At 35.2% G+C, this 26,192-nt stretch overlaps 1 protein-coding gene across 1 annotated transcript in view; it reads right to left on the bottom strand.

Moving 5' to 3' along the window:
• FCHO2 (FCH and mu domain containing endocytic adaptor 2) overlaps window positions 1–26,192 on the bottom strand; it is a 114,791-nt gene that overhangs the window by 40,998 nt on the left and 47,601 nt on the right. The window contains exons 9-13 of the mRNA XM_081232420.1: window positions 13,767–13,811; window positions 11,993–12,065; window positions 8,879–8,903; window positions 1,831–1,888; window positions 1,368–1,543 (exon numbers count right to left, since the gene is read on the bottom strand). Of these exons, the coding sequence (XP_081088546.1) occupies window positions 1,368–1,543; window positions 1,831–1,888; window positions 8,879–8,903; window positions 11,993–12,065; window positions 13,767–13,811 (377 nt within the window). The remainder of the gene's footprint in view (window positions 1–1,367; window positions 1,544–1,830; window positions 1,889–8,878; window positions 8,904–11,992; window positions 12,066–13,766; window positions 13,812–26,192) is intronic.

Raw genomic sequence — 26,192 nt, 5'->3', positions numbered from 1 at the left:
ATTTAAAATATATTTCCTTGCTCTAATAATCTGTCTATTCTCTTCTTAATCATGTCTACTGATAAAATCTATATACCTTAAAACACATACAATGTTGAAGGGAATAACAACTTAAGCTAGATAAGCAAACTGGGCAATAAAATATACTCTCAAGACCCCTCTTTTCAAATATTAACAATTAAAAATTTTCTGATTATTATTTATTTTCTGAGTATGAAGGTAACACGTTTACTTTTTTTAAAAAAATAGAAAAGAGCACAGAGCATCAATTACCTTACTACCCAAAGACAGATGCTTAACATTTTGATATATATATATCCTCTAGGCTTTTATTTATTTATATATATATTTAAAATTAGTTATGCTCTTACACAAAAATGTTTAATGGCTTCACAACTTCCTACTTCAAATATAAACCATAATTTAATGTTGGCATTAATGTTAAACAGTAATGGTAGAATAAAACCTCACTTCAGAAATTTGGTGGAAAAAAGTTCTCAAATTCTAGAAGTGTATGACTGGGAGAAAAACACTTTTTCTAAACAAATATATAAAGTCTACTTAAAATATGTAATTAAATAAATAATGTAATTAATGTAATTAAATAAAATACAAAATGGTGAGAACTTTTATTCTCCATCAGCTACAATAAGTATGTGCAGATAAACTAAACTGACATTCTAAGACATGCTTATTTCCCATAATTTAACATTTCTAAATTTAAGAGTATGACATCGATAGAAAGATTACGGTGATTTTTTTTCTCCCTCAAAAGCTATCAAGTTTAGTATCTCAGAATTGAGGAATTAACCACTATCACTAAGAATTCTTATTTGCCTTTTCCTGAATGAAAAGTATGGAAAAACAACCATTAATTACAGCGACAGAAGAAAAAAAAGCAAAGATATAATTTAATTTCACTTGATATTGATTTTTATGGAATTCCTTTTACATAAAGTTCACCAAAAAAAAATGGATGAAAAACTTTAACATTAGATGAGGAAAAGGTTAATACTGTAGTTCACAAAACTCTGCCTGAGACATATAGCACTATTTATAAAATACATCAAATGCCAGAAATAGTGCATTTTCCACATTTTTGTTTAAAATACATTCAAAAGAAAGCAAAACTAAACCAAACTCAAAAGTTCATTTGCCTGTATAAAAATTATAAACTGTATACCTCAATAAAGCTGAAAAAATTATAAATATTTCCTCATCCAACATGCTTAACTATTTACTATGTGATGTTTTAATTTTCGTTAGTCCTAAAACTAATCAGATGCAGGTAGATGAGCTTAAAAAAAACCAAAAAACCAACCCCAAAAGCTTCTGTATAATGAGTGCAAACTTGCTTATTTTCTTACAGATATTGCTGGGGAGAGCGTTATATTTCCTATAGATACTTTTAATTCATCCAAGGAAGCCATTGTGTGATGTGAGTTATTCGGATGCATAGGTTTGATTTCTATCCGATACTTCTTTGGTTCTTCATCTTCAGAATCAGAATCACTAGATGAGTAGAAATGGTTCTCTTTGGTATGTGAGTATCAGTTAAAGAATTGAGTTTTTAAATTATCTTAATGCACAACCAGTTTTTCACACATTTATAAAAAGGAACAAAAAAAACTGAGATAAGATGGACTTTATCAGAAATGTAACTACCAACTTTTATTCACAGCATGTCAAATAAAGATCATAGAGGCACATTTTATTACAATTAATTAAAAATTTGAAGAGTCTGTATTAAATAATAGATTATTTTGTTTTAACTGTCTACTTATATATGCCAACACAATCCATAAGAATATCCAGATGATGAAAGGATATCATTCTGATTTGCTTCTGGTTTTATACTATAGCCTTCTTCATCCACATCAGGAATGTTCTATGGGGAAAAGAAGAAGAAAAACTTTACTGTAACAATGCCTCCAACTGCAAAAACATTAAAGGTTAGCAAAGCAGCCTTAACTATTACCGAGGAGCTTTATCATTTATCAAATATCACAGATTTACAAAATTATTAAGACTGGAAAATTATGTGTTTTTAGATAATTAGCTTCAAATGACACTCCACGCTTCAGACGTCTGAAAGAGAAAAGCACTGCAAAACAAACAGGATAAACACTGAAAGGAAGAGAATAGGTGTTTGGCTAGGCATGCCAGCAGTTTTGTGAATAACCAAATTTTCACCCAAATCTTCAAAGTGAAGAAATAAAAGCAAAAGATTGTATGCATCCATGGAAGAGAGGTGGTAAAATCAGAGGACTGACAGCTTAAGTAAATGGAAATACATATCAAAAATATAGAACAGGGACTTCCCTGGTGATGCAATGGTTAAGAATCCGCCTGCCAATGCAGGGGACATGGGTTCAAGCCCTGGTCCTGGAAGATCCCACATGCTGTGGAGCAACTAAGCCCGTGCGCCACAACTATTAAGCCTGCGCTCTAGAGCCTGCATGCCACAACTACCGAGCCCACATGCTGCAACTACTGAAGCCCACACGCCTAGAGCCCGTCCTCCGCAGCAAGAGAAGCCACCGCAGTGAGAAAGGGTAGCCCTGCTTGCCGCAACTAGAGAAAGCCCACATGCAGGAACAAAGACCCAACACAGCCAAAAATAAATAAATAAAATTAAAAATATACATATATAGGGAGAACAAAAAAACAAAAAAAAGACTACCAAGAAAATTTACACTAAAATACCACCTCTTTTCCATGAGACTGGCAAACACTCAAGTTAAAAAATATACTCTGTTGGCAAAGCTGTGAGGAAATGTACTCTTATACTGTGTTGGTATACATACAAAATAGTACAATTCCTACAGAGAGAAATTTAGCAATATCTAACAAAAAATATACGTGTTTACCCTTCTACCCAGTAAATTCCTGGAATTTACTCTGAAGATATACCCCCAAGAATTAAAAAATACATATTCAACAAGGTTATTCACCAGAGATTATTTGTAACTCAAAATTATTGGAAAGTACTAAATGTCCAAGCATAGCTGAATAAACTATGGTGCATAAACAAAGTGAAGTACTATGCAGCTATTTAAAGAAAAAAATGAGAAAAGTTTCCATGAACTGATATGGAGTGACTTCCAGGAAATACTGCTAACTGAAAAAAGCCAAGTACAAAAGAACATATATAGTATACTACCTTTTAAGTAAGAAAGAAGGGGAAATTTAAAAACCATATAGATATCTGCTATCTTTATGAAAAAAATTAAAAAACAAAAAAACACTGCAAAGATAAATCAGAACACAATAAAGCTGGATACCTAAGAAGGAAGGGCGGTGGAGCAGAAGGGATACAGAAGGGACACTTCTCTAAAAATGCTTTTGTGGTTAAGTAAGAGAATAAAAAATTTATGCTCAAATGGATCAGAAAAAAATATACACACATAAACACACACACATATGTAGGGAGATTGCTGTTAAAGCAAATGTAGTAAAAAGTGAAAGGTATACAAGTATTCTTTATACTATTTTATTCTTGTATTTGTTTGTAGGTTACAATATATTTCTAAATAAAAACTTTTTTTTAATGGGGGAAAAAACTGCCAAGAAATGCCAGGGTGTACCAGTTGGATATAACTGGGCAGCTGGTATCATTCTACTGGTAGAGTTTCCCATTCTTCCTACAATCACTTGCTAAAGCTCAGCAAGAGAAATATGAAGGATTGCTAACCTGACAGGCACAGCACAAGGTTTATATAGTTACAGTTTCCAAGCTGAATAAACAGTCTAACGTAGCTAGCAGTGAGTTAACAGACTGGGTTAAAGTTTAGAAGTGAAATATCTAATATAGGGTAAAGAGCAGATTCCATAGATAAAAAGATGACAAGTGATGTAGTTATGACCCTAGAAGTAGAGCACTTTCTTTGAGTTCTATATGCTGCTTACTAATATGCAAAGAACACTTTAAAATACTTAAAAAATAAAGAAACTGGGGACTTCCCTGGTGGTGCAGTGCTTAAGAATCTGCCTGCCAATGCTGGGGACACGGGTTTGAGCCCTGGTCTGGGAAGAGCCCACATGCCGCGGAGCAACCTAGCCCGTGTGCCACAACTACTGAGCCTGTGCTCTAGAGCCCGTGAGCCACAACTACTGAGCCCACGTGCCACAACTACTGAGCCCATGCTCCTAGAGCCCGTGCTGCACAACAAGAGAAGCCACCTCAGTGAGAGGCCCTCGCACCGCAACAAAGAGTAGCCCCTGCTCACCACAACTAGAGAAAGCCTGCGCACAGCAACGAAGACCCAATGCAGACAAAAATTAATTAATTAATTAATTATAAAATAAAATAAAGAAACCATTAGAAATCAGAATAAAAAAAGTTTTTTTCAAAATACTTTCTTCCTATTCCTGGTACCCTAGAACATACCAGATATTTAATCTCCTAGAGGTTCTTTTTATTTTGGCCACGCTGAGCAGCATGCAGGATATTAGTTCCCTGACCAGGGATCGAACCCATGCCCTGTGCAGTGGAAGCATGGTGTCTTAACCACTGGACCTCTAGGGAAGTCCCTCTCCTAGAGATTCTATCTGGGATCTGCTACTGACACTATTTTTAAATTTGTTTACAGTACACTATACTATATGATGTACTAATTTAAAGTAATACTGAGCTGCTTTCTGTAAGACCAAATAAACTGCTTTTGAATCAACCTCCTGCAGATTACATCTATAAACTCTGGTCAAAATAAACAAACAACTATCTGAAGTTACTGGAGAATGACCCACAGCGACTATCTAAAAAGATATACAAAGTTATATCAAGTTATATCAAAATAACAAAAAAAAACCTATAAATAAATCAAATTCTAAAAAAGGTTCAAATAACCCACAGAAAGGCAGGAAAAATAAAACAATATTCTGAGACGGAAAGAGAAAGGAACAAATAGAGAACAAAAAATTAAATGGCAGACAAACCCCAACATGTCAATAATTACATTAAATATAAATGGTCTATGTATAACAAAAGACAGATTGGCAGAATGAATTAAAAAAACATAACCTGGCCATATGCTACCCATGAGAAACTCATTTCAAACATAAAAACATAGGTAGGTTGAAAGGAAAATGATAGAAAAAATACACCATGCAAACATTAATTTAAAAAACAAAAAAGACAGTGACTACCTTACTATTAGATAAAACAGACTTCAGAAAGAAAGTGACCAGTGTCGAGAGTGACATTATGCCCACACAAAAACCTGTACACAACTGTTCAAAGTAACTTATTTCTAACAGCCAAAAATTGGAAACAACTAAATATCCCACAATAGGTGAACAAACTTTGGTATACCTACATCATGGAATACTATTCAGCAATAAAAAGGAATGAACTATTCATGGATGCAACAACCTGGAATAATCTCTAGAAAAGGGTGCTGAGCGAAAAAAGCCAATCTCAAAAGGTTACATACAGTATGATTCCACTTAAATAACATTCCTGAAATGACAAATATATAGAAATCGAGAAAAGATTAGTGGTTGCCAGAGGTGTGTGTGTGGGGGGGGAGACAGAACAAAATTGAAAAGGAGCAATCAAAATGAAAGATCCTTCCAGCAATCACAGTCCTAGGTATTTACCCAGTTGATCTGAAAACTTATTTTCGCACAAAAACCTGCACACAAATGTTATTAAGCTGCTTTATTCATAATCACCTAAAAGAAGAAGCAACCAACATCCTTCAATAAGTGAATGGATAAGTAAACTATGATACATCTATACAATGGGATACTCTTCAGTGATAAAAAAAGGAATGAACAATCAAGTCATGCAACAATATGAATAAATCTTAAATGCATATTTAATATTCTTGCTAAAGGAATCCAGTCTGAAAAGACTATATCCTGTATGATCCCATTCATATGACATTCTGGAAAGGGCAAAAATATAGAGGTGATAAACAGATCAGTGACTTCCAGGGATTTGAGCACTGGGAGAGGGTTAAATAGGTGAAAGGAAAGAAAAAAAAAGATCCTTGGTTAATGGAAATGTTCTATTTTGACTGTATGAGTATCAATATCCTAGTTACAATACAGTACTAAAGTTTTAGTACAATACAGTACTAAAGTTTTGCAAGATGTTACCATCAAGAGAAACAAGATGAAAGGTATACGGGACTGCTCTGTACTATCTCTGCAATGTTCTGTAAATTGACAATTATTTCAAAATAAAACGCTTTTTTGTTGTGTGTGTTTAAAAAAAAGGGCAATGATTCTCACTGTACCAGGTTTTCAACGCTAGAACTATTCATGATATTAATAAAAACTTACACATTACCTGTTTACATCTTTGTCCATTCAATCCATGGTTTCTATATTAGGGCCCCATACTGCTGGAGCAAAGCATTAAGTCAAAAGCAGTACAAGAAGAAGAAAAGAGCAAGTAACTTCAGCCAACAATCTTAAAGGCAGTTTTGGTGGATAGTGGTGGTAGTAACTTTAACAAAATATTGGGATAGAGCTTGCAAACCAATGGTATGTTTCTCAATCTCAGTTTGGAGAGAGGAAATTGGTTAAAACTAAGAGAGCGATTTACACTTCCTTGGTCAACTTTCAAAAGATGTAGTCACTCAAAATAAATTTTTTTTAATTACATACATAGACCTTTTAAAAAAGGAACAGAAAATGATGGATAATTTCCCTACCAAAGTAGCCTGTTGATGTTTAAGTAATAGTAAGACTAGCCATAAACAGGCCATAAATAAAAGGAAACAACAAAAAATGAAAGCCTCCTTTCCCTGTGGACCACCACTGTAATCCTTCTCCTCAAAGGTAACCACAATTCAGTGTCTTGTAACTCATTCTTTTAAAAAAAGAGAATACATATAAGACACACATTTATCTTAAAAAACAACTAATTAAAAGATCACACTTGCTTTTATTTAGTAAGTTCTTCCCATTTCAACAGACATGAACAACCTAGATCTATAACATCTGACTATTTCTTCATCAAGTGAATGTTTAATAATTTAACCAATTCCCATTTTAATGGATGCTTTAGTGTTTCCAATTTTTTGCTAACATAGACAATGTTGAAATGAACATCTATCCCTATCCACCTTTTCTCTCTCCCCCTCTATATAAGCATATATCTTGGTCAAGCATACACACACACACATAAAGTTTGTGAATATAGCAGTAACAGTAAAGCCCTAGCAGCAGGATTGCAGAATCAAAAAGAATATACATTTCTTATTTGGGAGATACTGCCAACTATCCACAAGACAGATTATACCAACTTACATTCCTACCAACAGTATGAGTGTATCAAAACTTTTGCCAATATGATAGGTGAATATAGTAATTTCATTCTAATCTGCATCAGAATTAGGCTACTATTTTGAACAACATTTATGATTATTCACTACAACCTTTTATTTCTTCTTATGAAAATTGCCTGTTTTTGTCCTAATGCCCTTTTCCTACTGGGACGCTTGCTTACCTTTTAAACTAATTTGTATCAAAACTTTACAAAGGAAAATAATTAGCCCCTTGTTAAACATCTTGCAAATACACTCTGCCCAACTATCTTTAGTTATTCAACTCCTTCTATGCTGTATTTTTTCTAATTCTGTAAGTTTTTCATTTCTATACAGTCAAATTTATCAATCATTTCTTATATAGCAGTAGAATTTCATGTCCTCTTTAAAAGTCCTTTTCTATTTCCAGATAAATACTGGCTGAAGTTCAAAACTGTTTAATATTGATCATCATAGAATAGTATCAATTAACAGAAAATTTTAAATATTTTATTTAAAGGAGTGCATATAAAACATGAAGTATTAAAATTTTTATTCAATGTTGCAATCAAATGCTATAAATAATTCAGAAATAAAATGCATGATGAACACTAAAGTAAATGCCAAACACATCTGCTGACTTTTTCATTAATTAGTAAACCGAGGGTATCAAAACATGCAAGTGGTAAGGTAAACGTTACAACTACAAAAACACTGATGATTTTAAGCCTAGAACTCATCAGAAGTCTATTTCCTTATTTTCACTATAAATTTATTAATAAATAGTAATTTTCTTACTTTAAAGCTGAAATATGAAAGAAATACTAGTTTTATCTTAATTAACATAAAACATAATGTTTTACAAAATATGTAGTTCTTTATTTTGGTACACCAATATGCTGTAAAAGACCATAATGTTTTGGAGCCAAAAGAAACAACAGTTACACAAGCAAGAACAATAGAAGAGACAGCCTGACTCTACTACACTTACCAACATGATCAGTGTTTAATGACCAATCTGTAAAACCTATCTGTCTACACACTACTTCCATCATTTGGTAAATCTACTCTCTCACTGTAACCACAGGGAGCTCCATTTGATGTCTTCTTTAATTATATATGAAGAAATATATTTAAACAAGAAATATAAACAAACTTTCTTTAAAACAAAATAAAAAGCACAGAAAAGTACTAACCATGGTTGTTGCTACTTTTTCTAAAATGACAGACCCCTAAACAAACCTTAAACACATGAACAGTTACAGTAGTATTTTAATAGATCTAAGAATCAATTAGTAAGAGCACATTTTAAAATAAAGTAGGCAGGTTTGAAATCTGACATATTTCCCAAGAAAAAGCAATATGCTATGGCTCCACTCCAATTTTAAAAGTAAAATGTCCACTTTTCAAAAGTAGTTAGAAATACCTTCTATTTAATAGGAAAGCATCTGGCAATGTAAAGCCAAAAATACATTTGTAAAATAATTTTAATAGGGAATTTCTAATAACATGGTTAGTATTTTTCTTGGAAAGATTTGTAAACAAACTCAACCCAAATATGCTGGGTATTTCCTAATGAAAATAGCTAAATTGTTTATACCAAAGTAAAATCTACTTACAAGTGAATCTGCATCAGGGCATTCCCTATTAAAACAAACAAAATATCAGACATATTCAACTATTAGAACTATGTGATAAGTATACTATATCGAAAGTGTTTGCCTTGGTATTTAAACATAACTTTCATTTAAACTCTATAAAAATATTTAGAGAAATCAAATCATGAATATTAAAATATACCAAATGATTTAAAAATTCAAACAAAGACATTCCCCTATACTGATACTGCAAGACAAAATAAAACAGCTTATAAATATTTGTAAAACTACTTTCAAAAATAGTTCTTTTCCATGAATATACACGTGTCATGTCAAGGAAGCTGTCAGTCCTACAACGATTTCTAGTGGCTTTTAATCCTTCAGGTAGAGAAAGTTAAAAAAAATTTTTAACGTATTTCCTTTGAGGTACTTTCCATAAGCTAGTATATATAGAAGTGAAACCACTTTTTTCCAAATATGTTAGGTGAGTAGCTAGACTTCCAGCTGGAATAGTTTCTAGTCTAATGTAATATGCAGTTGAGCACTGATATTTTATCATTTAACTGATAAGCAAATATAAATTTGGACATAATCTATTGAAAACTATTATTTTAAATGTAAAACTAAAACATAAAGAAGACCAACCTTCTGAACTAACCAAATAAAGCACTAGATATATAAAATTAAAGGCATTGAAGCCATGAGGAACAAGCTTAGAAGAATATATATGTATACATTCTAAAACAAGTTCACAAACAAAAATGAGAGAGCATATTTAAAAGGCATTGGATTAGGTATACTCTTTGGCTTGAGACAGTTATTGCATATAGTATCAGATTCTGCCACTTTAATAACAGTCTGAAAACACATATTAGGTACACCTTAAGAGCCAAATGAACAAAATAAAAAATACTAAATTAATATATAAGATAAACAGGTAATCTGTATCAATCCAAAGACTAAGCACAAACCAGGGAAATCTATAAATTAAAGAACTTTGTTAAATATAGGATGGAATAGACTGAAAAAATGAAAAAAGAGGGAGATGACTATTCTGCCCTTAATTCAAATGGGAGCACCAGGGTAAATGCAAACCCCACATGTCTTTATATCTACTTAAAATTGCAGATTTTGAAAAAGAGCTTCCTTATAAGGAATATTATATCAAAAAACCTATGCATACTCTGAGGAAATGATCCAGAAAAGCTACTGTAATAATATTCAATCCCTGTACAGAATCAAATCAATTAAGATGTTTGAACATTTCTTTCTTCTTTTTTAAAAAGATAAAGTTTAAATATAAAAGTAAGTATAAGAGTTCCAAACCATTTATTCTCTGGCTTTAAGCCAGAACTCTCCAGTCTTTGTGGTAAAGCACTCATCTGTTTGCCTTCACAGTGCGCAGTATGAGACCTGCAGATGAAGCCCCAGGAAGACCAAGCTCTGAGCAGGACCCCTTGTCCACAACTGCTGGCATTTCAAAAACCTTCAGGCTATGAGAAGAAGCATGGCAAGAGCCTGGGACATTTCAAGCAAAGTGAACTCTAACATTTTTCCTGCCAGGGAGTGTTGAAAGAAGGCAATAATGATGCAGTGCTTTAGGCATTAGTTTTCTGACCTAGTATTCTTATTGGTTAAAATATTCCAATATCCAAGTGCCCTAATGATCATACAGGGAAATTACTGATCATGAAAAACTATTTTAAAAACATGGAATATACAAAAATATTATAAGCTCCCTAAATGAACAGCTGTGAAAACCATCAATTATAAAAACATCTTAACTCTTTATAATGTAGCCACTAACAGATAAACTGGCTACATTTTAAAAATTTACTTGCAAATCAATTGTTCAGACTTCAATTTCCAATGTTATAAAAGAGATTAGGTTCCATTCCCTTAGCAAAATACCTCCCTTCGCAATGCTCAAAAAAGACATCTGCAGAAGAGACAGTAGCTATAGGCATAAATCACTTTGCAAATAGTCTTAATTTGTTAAACCAAGTATCAATACAAATAGGGAGGAGGAAAGAAACAGACATTCAGAATGGCAGAAACTCCAAGAAACTCAGATGATAAGCGTATAACCAGGGAGGAGGCAAGACCACCCAAAGCACAAATTGTTCTCTTATATTGAAAGTATGAATGGCCATCAAAATATTAAACCTCATGAGAGTTCTGCTGATTATGATAGAGAAGTAGGGATTTGAAACAAATTTTCAGTCAATGTTACTGGGTCAACAAATCACTCAAGACTTCTGATTAGTGTCCCTTCAGTCTAAATGGGTTGAATAATTAAGCAAAGAAAAGTTCCTTTATTTCCAATTTGTCTCCAGTTAATCAGAGTTCAATGATTCTCAACCCCAGGTGTATATTAAGAATCACACAGGCTGCTTAGAACAAAACAAAAACTATGCTGGGGCCTCATGCCCCAAGAATCTGATTTAATGGGTCTGAAGCAGGGTCTGGCATAGATATATTTAATTTCTCAGGTAGTTCTAATGATAGCCAAGGCAGAAAACTTGACTTAGCTAATACTAGTTTAATTTCTTATATGCTAATTATATTTCTTTGTATACCAATTTATTTTTTAAAAAAGGTAAATGACATTTATACTCCATCTTCCATCTAAAAATGATGAATTAGTATAAATGTTTAAAATATGTTAGGACTTTTTTCTCCCCCATTTAACATTTTCCATTTATGTACACATATATCACTAATTTACTCTATGGTTAGAGTTGTCTTGAAAGATTTTCATCAAATTGCTGACCATGGCATTTTTCTTAGGTTATTAAGACTTAGGACAATTTTTAGTTCTGTCTGTACTTTTGTTTGATTTTTTAAAATATGCATGTATCACTTTATAAAATAAGAATATCTTTAAAGTTTCAATTTCAAAACGCTAAAGCGTTCATCCTGAAATTTTAAAATAATAAGAAAAGTTAACACTTTTAACTAAAACTAGAGGAGCTGGCAAATGTTCTTAGAAAAGTTTGTGTTTTTCACATCTTAGCCATATGTGCTTTGGGTTATTTCCAAAAGAATTTTTTTCTTTTCAAATTCATAACAATAGTCTTATTCTTAATTATTTATAAGCATAGAAAGGATTTTGACAATATTTAATATACTTACACAGACTCTGCATCCTTTTCCTTTTTAATTATTCCTGGTAAACCAAAAGTCTTTCTTTTCCTTGGTCTTATACCTTAAAATAAATGTATATTGTTACAGAAACATAACTGTTCCTGATAAATATATTAAACTTATGAATGCATCTTGTATCTTGACACACAATTTGCTCATAACTGTTGATACTAAATTTGGATTAAAGAAATGAAAGTATCAACTGCTAAACCCTAATATTTAAATCAGTCATAGTCTGTTTAAATTTTTCTTATGTTGATATAATATAGCATTTTATTCACCAAAAGGTTATACATAGAACATTCATTTGATCAGTGAAATTCTCTCTTCCCCTAAATCACCTCAGGCAAAATAAGCATTTGCAGATATCTTAAGACTTCAAAGAAAGTACATTATTCACTGTATTAGATTTTGTTATAAATGCAGGTCAAATCATGTTCCCAGTATAAAGGGTCACAAAATATAAATGTGTTGTTTTAAATGAAAAGTTGACAACAGATCCATTAACAGTACGACATGGGAAACTTATAATACGGCATTCTTTTGTCCATATATTATCTCTAATACAAATAATGTTATAAATGGATCCAACCATAAATGAGGAACAAATACCATCTCTATTTTGCCAAATATGGCAGTTCTTCCTCTTCTTCTTGCATGACAAATTGTTTTTTAAATGTCAGTCATGCTATCAATCGTTAACAGAATTCAGCACTTAAAGCTTAGCTACTTAACTCTTTGAGAACTAGAGTACACCTAAGCTAACTTCTCACCTTATAGATGAGGAAACTCAGAGTATTATTTTTGTTTTTTTAACTCAGTGTTATACAACTAGTTAACACTACAGCCAGGATTATTATCCAGGTGTCTTAGAATAATGTACTTGCTTTCATGCAAAACTAACTCCCTGAACCATTTATTTGCATAGCGTGTTATAATATTTTAAAAATAAATACATATTTATTCTCACAGAGTAGGTATTATTTATTATAAACATTTTTAAAGAACTTTAAAAATTCTTTTAAACTTCTGAAGAACTTTTAAAGTTTAAGTACAGAGAACTTAAATAAGTACTGCTCTTAGTCAAACAGATGGTAACTATAAAAAGTCTAGGCCCCAGAGCTCATTGACTGCTCAGTTAATAACCTTACACACAACAGCAAACCATTTCTCCATATTCTCACACAGGTCTTGGAAAAAAATAGAAGACTGCTTTCAAGTTATTTCTAGCAGCTCACAAAGTGAGATTATAAAACATGACAAAAATTGCAGACATCTCTTGGGTTTCATACTATGAAAAACATCAATTTAAATAGGAAGGGTTGTGGATCCTTTCTCCAAGTCAAATCATCACCTATTTTGAATGACAGTAACATGAGCATTAATACATAACCTTATTAATTACTGAAATGTTACCCATTGTAGAATAAGCAGTATACATCAATATGTAGTGATGAGTTTCATATTTATGACCTTAGAATGTTTAAAGATGGATATCAGTGGAGAAAACAATCTCAATGTATATCTGAAAACAAATACATGTTATATTTAATCTTTTAAAAAATCTATATTCTAACACACTAATATTCCTTTGGGCAAACCTATTTTTATTAAGTAAACGTTAATATCTACAGGCCTTCAAACCACATTCACATTTTTTACATCACTCCATAGGCATGCTAACACCAATGGATAGCAGCCCCTCTATTCAGTAAACAGAAGCTATTAGCTAGCTGTCACACATTACAACTAGTCAACTTACCTTCAACTGCACTAGCAGGGTCACATTCTTCAAATTCAATAAGGCCTAAAAAGAAAAAAACATGAACAAGTACTGGTTAAAAAAAAAAAAAAAAAAGCTGGTAGAAAACAATCACATCAGATCCCATTACATCTTTTTAATTGTTCTGAAACGTGTTCCAGTGTTACCTGATAGTGTTAATTAAAATATCAGCAATAATTTAAAAATCGAATAAGCCTAACACTGAAAAAAACTGAGACTAGCCTATATCATGAACACAATTTACTGACAACCCTTTATATATGATACCAGAGAACTGGAGACACAGAGATTTAACATGTAGTTTCTGTTTTCAATAAATATCAGACTAAAAATTTATGTTCCACTAAATGGTCACTTTAGCCCTGCCTTATTAATGGTAACTGGTACAACCTGCTACATCAAGGAATTTTAAAATAGAGCCTGGGGGCTTCCCTGGTGGCGCAGTGGTTGAGAGTCCGTCTGCCGATGCAGGGGACACAGGTTCGTGTCCCGGTCCGGGAGGATCCCACATGCCACGGAGCGGCTGGGCCCGTGAGCCATGGCCGCTGAGCCTGCGCGTCCGGAGCCTGTGCTCCGCAACAGCAGAGGCCACGGCAGTGAGAGGTCCGCGTACCGCAAAAAAAAAAAAAAGAAAAAAATAATAATAAAATAGAGCCTGAAGTAACGAGTGGATAATAGGGACTTCCCTGGTGGTGCAGTGGTTAAGAATCCGCCTGCCAACGCAGGGGACACGGGTTTGAGCCCTGGTCCGGGAAGATCCCACGTGCTGAGGAGCAACTAAGCCCGTGCGCCACAACTACTGAGCCTGCGCTCTAGAGCCCACGAGCCAAAACTACTGAAGCCTGCGTGCCTAGAGCCTGTGCTCCGCAGCAAGAGAAGCCACCGCGATGAGAAGACCGTTCACAGCAACAAAGAGTAGCCCCCGCTCGCCACAACTAGAGAAAATCTGCGCACAGCAACGAAGACCCAGTGCAGCCAAAAATAATAAATAAATAAATTTATTAAAAAAAAAAAAACACCAAACAGTGGATAATAGAGGATTTCACTACTGGTCCTTCTGAGATGTTAAGCTTAACTATAACTATGTGCAAATTCATGATCAGAGTTCTCATTGATCATTCCATTACGAAAGAAAACCACTAATGAACATGAAAAATTTCTCTATAAGTAGGAGCATTTAAAGTATTGGCTAAAATGTCCTGCTTCTTACCCCCAAATCAAAGATTTACTTCCTCAGTTCCAGTTTTTATTCAAAAAGAGTAGATTAACATTTAGTGATAAACAGAATAAAACAGTCATAAATGTGAGTTGATAAACAAGGTCTTAATCAATTAAGTGGCAATACCTTCCCTACTGGGGCATTCTTATGACATATATCATATGACTAAAAAAAAAAAAAAACTCACTACTTCCATCCAAATAATTCTTAGAGTCAGAAAACAGCCCAATTAAAATTTCAAGGACTTCAAGTCCACTCTGTAAATCTGCAAGCTAAGAATTCATTAAATGAAAGGGTAATGAGCTTGTTCTTAGAATCCTTTAAAGGCCTATATTAACAGTTTACAAAGAGATGAGAACTGAAAGATCAATAAAGATAAAGAATTTTAGTAGTATGTGCATCCGATAAACAGCAACTTTTTGCTTGGTGTAAGAATGATTAAGAATGAAAAATTTCTACCTAAATTACCAACAGCTTATTATGTGTTATTCGTTTTATCACTTACTAACAAAGCTTGAGAGACTATAACCACCCATCAAAAAAACATATAGTATATATGAAGATCTTTGGATGTCATCATATATATGAAAATAGTAAAGGCATCCATTAATTCTATAAACATCAGTCCCTTCAAACAAAATTCTACATTTTTTCTTCACAAAACATCTCTCCTATACCAGATATCTTGATCACTGTTCTCTTTATCTTTTAAAAACATCCTCTTAAAATCCATTTGAAATAGAAAAATATCCAATAAAAATAAGCTATTCAAAATGACATTTTTGAAATATAAGATGCCAAATCCTTTCAAATTGTAAAATATATATTAAAAAATTTTAACTGAGTTCCATCCACACATAAGCTTTTCTATTAAAAACAGAAACACTAAGTTTCTAGAATAATATAAAACTAAATATATACTCTTAAAAAAACCATTAAATCATGCATGAAAAAGATTTTGTTTTTCAAATGGCATACACTCCACATGCTGCTTCACATGGCAAAGCTTTGCGTGCCTGGCTCAGTGCCAGTTGACAGCTCAGCTGGATATCAATGCACATTCTGACCCCCCTTGTAGCATGTCACTTCTGAACTGTTTCACAAGTAGAAAGTTTATTCACCATCTCCCCCAAATGCAGTCCACTGCCCATCATTCTGCTATTTAATCGTAAGACAAGTTACTTTTTTTGACAGTACCAAAGCCAGAGTGAGAGTCAGAAAGAACAGTTTGCTACCACTGGAATTTCAACTGTTTTAGGCTCAATTAATCCTGTTGTCAAAATAAATAAGTGCTCTTAGTGCTTAGATTTTATGCTGGGCTGCAAGGGCAATTTAGTTTGTACAAAAGCAAATAAGACCATTTTGGCTCTGTCTCCTGATGCTCTTTTATACATTATCTAAAAATGTAGGGCTTCCCTGGTGGCGCAGTGGTTGAGGGTCCACCTGCTGATGCGGGGGACACGGGTTCGTGCCCCAGTCCGGGAAGATCCCACATGCCGCGGAGCAGCTGGGCCCGTGAGCCATGGCCGCTGAGCCTGCGCATCCGGAGCCTGTGCTCTGCGGCGGGAGAGGCCATGGCAGTGAGAGGCCCGCGTACCGCAAAACAACAACAACAAAAAAGCCATGATGAGTTCAATTAGAAGCAGAAGAAATTAAAAGCAGACCTCAAAGAGGGCAACGATCCAAAGCAAGACAATTCTTATATATGATGCTTTAATCATATGTAGGAATAAATTATTGCTAGCAAAAGAAAAAGAGAAAGTCAATAACCTAAACAATTCATCCAAACCTAATTTGGATCAAAACTTTTAAGAAATGTTACAGAAGGAAAGAATTTATTTAACAGTAATCTTTAATCACTACATGTATTTTGTGGAATGAGGTAGAGTATTAAAAAATGTTAAATATTTAATTAATAGTTTCCATTGTTTTGGAATCAATTCCAAATCTCAGGTCATCAATAAAATCTGCAACTTTGTCTAGCTATAAACTGGCCTCAGAACTCAAATAAGAAGTCTGGGCTACCCAAATCAAGTATATTTCTGCATATACCTAACTAAAACCACAGAACACCGGTTCTAATTAAAAGCCAAAGTAAAACATACAAACATGGCCAGATCCCAAAGTCTAACAAAAAGTGATGATAATGGGGGAGGGGGGGGAGAGAGGAGGGAGAGGAAGGGACAAAGAGAAAGAGGGTGGGGGGAGGGTGACTCAAACAATGAGAGTCAGTGACATTTTCAAGCTTGCTCCTGGGCCTATGGAGCACAACACAGGCACATTGCTAGGTACCTGGGATGATGAACTGGGCAAGCTAACACAAAAAAGAACATCAAAGTCTAACTTGTGGTGGTGTGCAAAGGGCACGGAAGCTCAAGTCCTGGTTTTGCCACTTGCTTTTTAGCTGATTACCTTGGACTAGTTACTTACCCTTTTGAACCTAGGTCTTATCATTTTTATGAATGATATGGGGGGGTGATAATAATACCTTTTGTTATATTTGCTTTCTCTTTCTCCCTCTACACATACTCATACATGTAGTATTTTTTTTTCCTTCACTTGTTAAATCATTTGAAAGTAAGCTGCAACATCAATGCTACTTCATTTCAGGAGTATTTATTTTAATAGCGGGCTTGTAACAACAATTTCCTCAATCCAGTGGTTCCAAATCCCAAGTCCTAGCTGAATCTTCTAGAGCAATGCTTCCTGTATCAGAAACACCAGGAGGGCTTGTTAAACCATGAATTGTTGGGCCCCACCTGCAGAGTGTCCTATACAGAAGGTCTAGGTTGGTGCTCAGGAATTTGCATTTTAAACAAACTCCCAGGTGATGCGGATGGTCCTAGGATCACACTTCGAGAACTACAGTCCTAGGGATTCCCTGGGTCCACTGCCAGATATTCAGTAAGTCTAGACAGTGCTTTTCCAATTTTACTGCACATACAAACTGCCTAGGGATCTCACTGAAGTGCAGCTTCTATTTCAGTAGGTCTGGGGTAGGGCTTGAGAGTCTACATTTATAACAAGCATCCAGTGATGTAATGCTGCAGGTTCTCAACAATGGCTGCATGTTAGAATCAGAGTTTTAAAATATAGTGATACCAAGGATCCACCCTACACTAATGACGTCAAAATTTCTGGGATAGTGCAGTGGCTGTTCATTTTTTAATTCTTATTATTATTTTTTTATAAAGCATTTTAAATATTTATTTATTTATTTATTATATTGGTTGTGTTGGGTCTTCATTGCTGTGCGTGGGCTTTCTCTAGTTGCTGTAAGCAGGGGCTACTCTTCGTTGCGGTGCGCGGGCTTCTCACTGCGGTGGCTTCACTTGTTGCGGAGCACGGGCTCTAGGCACACGGGCTGCAGTAGTTGTGGCACACGGCCTCAGCAGTTGTGGCTCATGGGCTCTAGAGCGCAGGCTCAGTAGTTGTGGCACACAGGCTTAGTTGCTCCGTGGCATGTGGGATCTTCCCAGACCAGGGCTCAAACCCGTGTCCCCTGCTTTGGCAGGAGGATTCTTAACCACTGCGCCACCAGGGAATTCCCTTTCCTTTTAATTTCTCTAAAAAAGAGAAATTAAAAGGAAAGGGAAAATATTTTCAACGAATGATTCTCACAGGTACCCAAGGCTTGAGAAGCAGTGATGAGGCAAACTTAGGAACCATGGTCTTAAATCAAAGGAATGGGTTTTTAACCATGGAATTTCAGCCACTGTAAAACCTTCTAAATTTTCATCTAGTTCTCCAAACACAGCATCCTGGCAGTGAAATATAATCTCCTCCTACATCCAAAATCTGACACTGCCTCCATACCCCCAGACTGAGTCATGTTTTCACTTTCTGTGATCCTGATGAAACCTTTAAGGCTTATACTCTGCTCACTATAATCTCTTTTCTCTGGGAACTTCCCCCTTCTTCACGAGTGGTACAGAAGCCACGATCTAGTCAGAACTGACTGGACTAGAAAGAAGGTTACCCCAATCCAAGAATACCTAGACCAGATTCTTTCTGGTCTAGAAAAGGGATAAAAACCTGGGTTAATTCTGAGCTGTGGCTACAATTAAGGAACAAGTGAAAATACCTAGAAATTACTAGGAGATCACCTTACATCGTGTACCTGGAGAAGCAAAGAAAGCTATTCTGCAAAGAAAAAAATAAAGCAGTAAAATGCAGAGACTCAATAAAGGAAAAATGATACCTAGTCTTCCTACTGGTTTGGGTTTCCTTCTGCAGCCTGGCTATATCCCTGATTTTGAATCCTTGGCATACCTCAGTTTCTTTCCCATAAACTTCCTTTTAAGTTCAGATTGATTTAACTTCTTTTACATACTGCAAAAAACTAAAACTCTGTCCTAATTCTTATGCATATGTAAAAACTGTAATCAGCTTACTTTTTTACTTCTATTTTTTTGTCAGTGTTTATACTTCAAATTAATGAACTAAGCTTTCCTTAAGAACTAAGCTTTCCTTAAAGCCTGCTCAAAACAGTTTAATCTTTACTTCACAATTTAGGATTCTTATTATGATGATCAGTTACTGTGCTGTGACACAACTGCAGATGTAGTTAGTGCAGGATATCAGATTAAATGATTTCTGAATCCAAGAAGAACAGCAGAATCAACTTTTGAAAAAAGATTACATATTGTTATGAGCTACACAATTCTAATGTATTATGACATACCTGCTACTATACTACACAAGAAGTACATTCCCTAACAAAGAGTTAGGCAAAGGTCTTCTGTAAAAAGTCAAGATGGTAAATATTTTAGACATTGTAGGTCATCAAGTCTGTCACTAGTGACCTCTGCTGTTGTAGTGTGAAAGCAGTCACAGACAGTACATAAACAAGTGTGACTGTGTTCAAAAAAACTTTCATGGACACTGATATCTGAATTTTACCATTTTATGTATCACAAAATACCGTCCCGTCCCCGCCGCACCCCCCACCCCCACCCCGGCCAATCATTCTTTGCTGTAGGCCTCAAAAAAGAGGCAAAGCTCAATGTGGCTCAGTGGCCACAGTCTGCAGACTCCTGCTCTAAAAGATAATCGCTATCAGGAGGCATATGCGTCCCACAGGGCAGAGTCCTATGCCTCTGTCCTAGGTGGTTAGGACACAACAGGTGAAGGTGTACTCCTTCATAAAGTGAAGCTTCTCTGTGTTCTTTTCTTTGGGAGTTCTCCTCTTTTACTCTCCTATTTGTGCTAATCTACCTTATCCTCTTCACTAATCATCATCCATTCTTCTTTTCTCTTTCTCTAGTCATCCCCACTTGCTATCAAATAGAAAAACCAAGTAATCACAAAATATCTGGTGTGGTTTGTGCGTCTTTGGTCTTCTTGGCTATTTTTAATTTTGCTTTCTACGAAAGGGTTTCTACTTCTCTGAATTAAAAAAAAAAACTTTCATGGAGGGAGTGGAAGGAGGTTCCATTTATAGGTTTGGCATTATTCTTAATCCTTGAGGGGTCTGGAAAGATCACTAGTTTGTTTTTTTTTTTTTTTAATCTATATACTTGTACCCTATACTTTATTGTTTTTCTTTTATTTCCCGTTTTTATTGAGATGTAATTGACATACAGCTCTGTATAAGTCTGTTATATACCACATAATGACCTGACATACGTATACTGTGAAATGACTGCCACGATAAATTTAGTTAACATTCATCTCCTCATACAGTTAATCCCCCCAATTGTTTCCCTTGTGGTGAGACCTTTTAGGGATTACTCCCTTAGCAACTTTCAGATACACCATGCTGCAGTGTAAGCCAGTCATCATCTTGTGCATTACATCCCCAAGACTTATTTATCTTATAACTGAAAGTTCGTACCTTTTGACCACTTTCATTCAGTTCCCCAGTCCCACACCCCGTATCCCCATGACACTGGTAACCACTGATCTAATCTCTTTTCACTTTTTTTGAATTTTATTTTATTTTTTTTATATAGCAGGTTCTTATTGGTTATCTATTTTATACATATTACGTGTATATATGCCAACCCCAATCTCCCAATTCATCCCACTGCCACCACCACCTCCATACTTTAAAATAATATACCTAATGTAGAAGCTAGAATATTCCAAATATCTAAACTAATAAATTAATTTCACATTTAGCCAGTCTGACCACAATAATCTCATTTTTCTCTTTCTCTTTGTGGCTTGCTGTTTCAATATTTTATGTCTACCTTTCTGGGGCTTTTTCTATTTGTATCTTTAAACACATTATAGTCCCTGGAAGTCCTCAAATGGAAGCTATAAACCTATATTATCATATAATGAAAATATAAATAAACTCTGCAAAAAAATCTTTTATTTAAACATATTAGACAATGGCCTACCAACTTTTTAAGTTATCTATCCTTGTTTCTTATAAATGGAAACTTGCTTAACTTTTCTGAAAAGTACAGTGAAATTAGCAGAATGACTGTAAAACAGGAAATTTCAAAAATATGGATTTTAATCTTCTTTTACAACTAAAACATATGAGAATGGGTAGAAATCCTCGGATAATGTCGTTAGAACATAACAAGACATTCAAAATTAGAAAACACCTGTTTATTCATGACTCTTTCAGACCACAGGTGCTTTGATACTCAAAGCATACACTTAAAGTGACTCAAATTCCAGAAGGCAAGGCACTACAACACTGAAAAAGTAATGACAAAAACAGTCTGGAGGTTCCTCAAAAAATTAAAAATAGAGCTACCATATGTTCTAGCAATTCCACTTCTGCATATTTATCTGAAGAAAATTCAATCACCGTCTCAAAAAAATATCTACACTACCATGTTCAGTGTGGCATTATTTATAATAGCAAAGGCATGGAAACAACCTGTCTACTGACAGATGAATGGATAAAGAAAATATGGTGTGTGTGTATCTATATATACATATATATATGTGTGTGTGTATATATATACACACAAACATACAAACTAAATATTCAGCCATAAAAAGGAAGGAAATCCTGCCGTTTGTGACAACACATTATGCTAAGTGAAATAAGTCAGAGAAAGACAAATACTGTATGATCTCACTTACATGTGGAATCTAAAAAAAACCTGGACTTATAGATACAGAGAACAGATGGGGGTGTCCCCCCCTAGGCAAAATGGGTAAAGGTGGTCAAAACATACACACTTCCAGTTATAAGACAAAGTAAGTCCTGCAGATGTAATGCACAGCATGGTGACTTTAGTTAACAATACTATATTATGTATTTGAAAGCCGCTAAAAGAGTACAGTCATCCCTCAGTATCCAAAGGCAATTGGTTCTAGGATCCCTGCAGATACTAAGTTTCCAAGATGCTCAAGTCCCTTACATGGCATAATGCAGTTAGCCCTCCATATCCGTGGATGTGGAATCCTTGGACAGACAGGGCCAACTGTAGTCCTTAAAAGTTCTTATCACAAGAAAAAAAAATTTTTAACTATGTGTGGGAATAGATGTTAATAACTAAACTTACTTTGGTAATCATTTTGCATTACATACATATATCAAATCATTATGTTACATACCTTAAAGCTAATACAATGTTATACGTCACTTATATCTCAATAAAAAAAAGTAATGACAAAAATGACACTACACATAATTAGTATAAAATAGTCTCAATGAATAGGAAAAAAATTTAATGCTCTCAAAGTGTTTGATTTACATAGGAGAATTGGAGACATAAAGTTAGAGGTTATATAGCTCAACAGATAACTGACTGAAGAAATTTTTCAGTGCAAGAGAAATAGGTTAACTTTCAGTTATACAAAGTTTTTAAAGAACTGGGCCTCTTGTTTTCTTTTTAAAATGTGTATCCCGTAGGCCTAAAACCAGTTTACAGAGGAACTCATCCAGAAGAGGGAGCCCTTACAAAACAGGAGAAAAAAATGTTAACAGTAAAATAGTATATACAACTCAAGGTTAGAATACTTCTTACAAAACAAAATCCACAATCACGTGTTATTTTTCTGAGAAACACAAAATTTCCATCACTGTAATGGACTCCCTCTAGAGACATAAATAGAACAAATATGTACGAAAGAGCTGTAACTCTTCACCCACAGCAAGTCAACAGGAGAAGCAGTACTTACTCTTTCCATTCCACACCCACACCACTCCCTTTTTTCCCCTTAAATTAGTTCTAGGATCACTTATTTTGAAAATCAGTCACCTATATACACAATGTCAACAGTCAGCCTGAAACAGTCACGTAATTCTGGGTTCAGTAATTCTAGGAAAGCCCACATCACCACCAATCTTGGCTTCCCTCTTACCATTTAGTTACAGAAATTTTCTACATGCCATATATCTTGAGGCCATTAAAATTTTTTTATTTTTATTTATTTATTTATTTTTTGTGGTACGCGGGCCTCTCACTGTTGTGGCCTCTCCCGTTGCGGAGCACAGGCTCCAGACGCACAGGCTCAGTGGCCATGGCTCACGGGCCCAGCCGCTCCGCGGCATGTGGGATCCTCCTGGACCGGGGCATGAACCCGTGTCCCCTGCATCGGCAGGCGGACTCTCAACCACTGTGCCACCAGGGAAGCCAGAGGCCATTAAATTTAAATTTATAAACAATAACCAATAGTAGTTAACTATTAATCAGGTATGTATTAATTTTTAGAAAATACCATTTATTAAGTACTCAATAAAAACCTCACAACCACCCCATGAAGTAGGTACTATTATTATCCTCACTTTATAGATGAGGGCACTGAGGCTTATAGGTCTCACTGGTAGTAAAGTATAGACCACAAACCACAGGACTAAGCAGTGTGCTATACCACAGATAAGAAAGTAACTGAACTTTTTCTTGAGATAATTGTAGATTCATGGTACAGTTCTAAAAAAAGAAAAAAGAAAAGAAATACAGCAAGATTGCTTGTATACTTTGCCCAGTTTCCTGCAATGATAACATTTTGCAAAACTACAATACAATATCACAAACAGGATACTGATAATGATACAATCTATCAACCTTATTCAGTTCTGTCTAAGGCATTTTTAACCAGCCAATACACATTTGCTTTTATTCTATCAATACTTCTAAATGCTCTATATAAAAATTCTTCAATTGTTTTTACCTCTCTTAACTGGTTTTCACTTACATTTTAATCTTTACAATGAGTTTTAGGGTTTCACACTATTTTGTAGTTATGTATCTCAGCATCCTCATTCTCCTACATATGTAAACTTAGGTAGTTCTACTCTAATTTCTCCAAAGCATGGGCCTTGAGGTCAAGGATCCTGAAATTTAATCCCAGTATTCTGGCATGTACTTAGCTTTGGCAAGTAATTTAACCTCTCAATATTTCCATCATCTGTAAAATGGGAATAACAGTACCTACTTCAAAGAGTTCCTGAAGATCAAAGTTTGCCTGCAAAGCAGTTGACATAGTACATGGCACAAAGTAAGTATTCACTAAATTTAACCATAATTATTTACTATTCCTTCACCAAGACTTATCTAATAGCAAATCCATCCATTCCAACCTCTTTAACATCCTAACCTTACCATATATGCTCATCTGTTCATTCATTCAACACAAATGTACTGTTTACACATAATAAAGATAAACAGAAGAATCAAAAACAGAACTTTTCTTCATAAAAGCACAATTACTAAAATTTAAGGTAGACAACAACAATGCAAAAAAAAAGTACAAAGTTCTCTGTTTGATGGTGGAAGTAACACATAACCCGGCTTTTTAAGAGTTTATTCATTTGAAAAATGAGTGGGATATAGCATTTTCTGGAGTAGACATAAGGGCAACTAAGGTACCAAGGGCAAAAGCGGGGTATGGATAGGAAACAGCAAGCAATTCAGGTTGGCTGCAATGGAGGGTGCCAGAAAAGAAAAATGGAAAGTAAGACTAAAGATTGGACAAGGGCAGGGGCTTCCCTGGTGGCGCAGTGGTTAAAAATCCGCCTGCCAATGCAGGAGACATGGGTTCGAGCCCTGGTCCAGGAAGATCCCACATGCCGCAGAGCAACTAAGCCTGTGTGCCACAACTACTAAGGCTGCGCTCTAGAGCCTTTGAGCCACAGCAACTAAAGCATGCACGCCTAGAGTCCGTGCTCCGCAACAAGAGAAGCCACTGCAATGAGAAGCCCATGCACTGCAACCAGGAGTAGCCCCGGCTCGCCACAACTAGAGAAAGCCTGTGTGCAGCAATGAAGACCCAACACAGCCAAAAATAAATAGATAAATAAATAAATAAATCTATTAAAAAAAAAAAAGATTGGGCAAGGGCAGATCCCGAAAAGCTTTGAATCTAAGTCCAGAATCTAAATTTCATTCTGTCTATAATGAAAAGTCAAAGATTTATGAGTAATGCAGTATGAGTTCATAATTATATACCCAAAACATTAATGTGCTACAACATGTAAAACAGACTAGAGAAATCTCTATTGTGCCAGTATTTAGAAACCTGCTGCTGTATTCAATGAGATAGGTAAGAAGGAAGGTCTGAAGGGAAAAATACTAATGGAATTGAATCAATACAATTTGAAACTTGACGAAACATGGGAAAAAGAAAGTGCAGATGATTTAGGTTTCAAGCCTTAGCTGTGAACTGCGCTGAAGAAAAATGGCTCCCAGACTTCTCTACAAATCACTTATTCATCTTCCTGAATTCTAAACTACACTTTAACTTCTTTACTGGACTGAATAGTTTTTACCTGTGGCGTGAAAACAAGTATCTTGCAAGAATATGGTAGAGTAACTAATAGATTCAAGAAATCTATAAGACTTGGGACTTCCCTGGTGGCACAGTGGTTGAGAACCCACCTGCTAATACAGAGGACCTGGGTTCGATCCCTGGTCCGGGAAAATCCCACATGCCGTGGAGTAACTAAGCCTGTGCGCCACAACTACTGAGCCCACGTACCACAACTACTGAAGCCTGCACACCCTAGAGCCTGCGCGCTGCAACTACTGAGCCCACGTGCCGCAACTACTGAAGCCCGTGCACTCTACGGCCCGTGTGTTGTAACTACTGAGCCCGCGTGCTGCAACTACTGAAGCCCACACGCCTAGAGTCCATGTTCAGCAACAAGAAGCCACCGCAGTGAGAAGCCCGCGCACCACAAAGAGTAGACCTCACTCACCACAACTAGAGAAAAGCCTGTGCGCAGCAATGAAGACCCAGCACAGCCAGAAATAAACAAAACAAAACAAAAC

Source organism: Mesoplodon bidens (genome assembly GCF_964165515.1).
Source record: "Mesoplodon bidens genome assembly, chromosome: 4".
Taxonomy (NCBI): Eukaryota; Metazoa; Chordata; class Mammalia; order Artiodactyla; family Ziphiidae; genus Mesoplodon; species Mesoplodon bidens.
The sequence above is the reverse complement of the archived record's forward strand: the minus strand, read 5'-3'. Positions and strand labels throughout refer to the sequence as shown.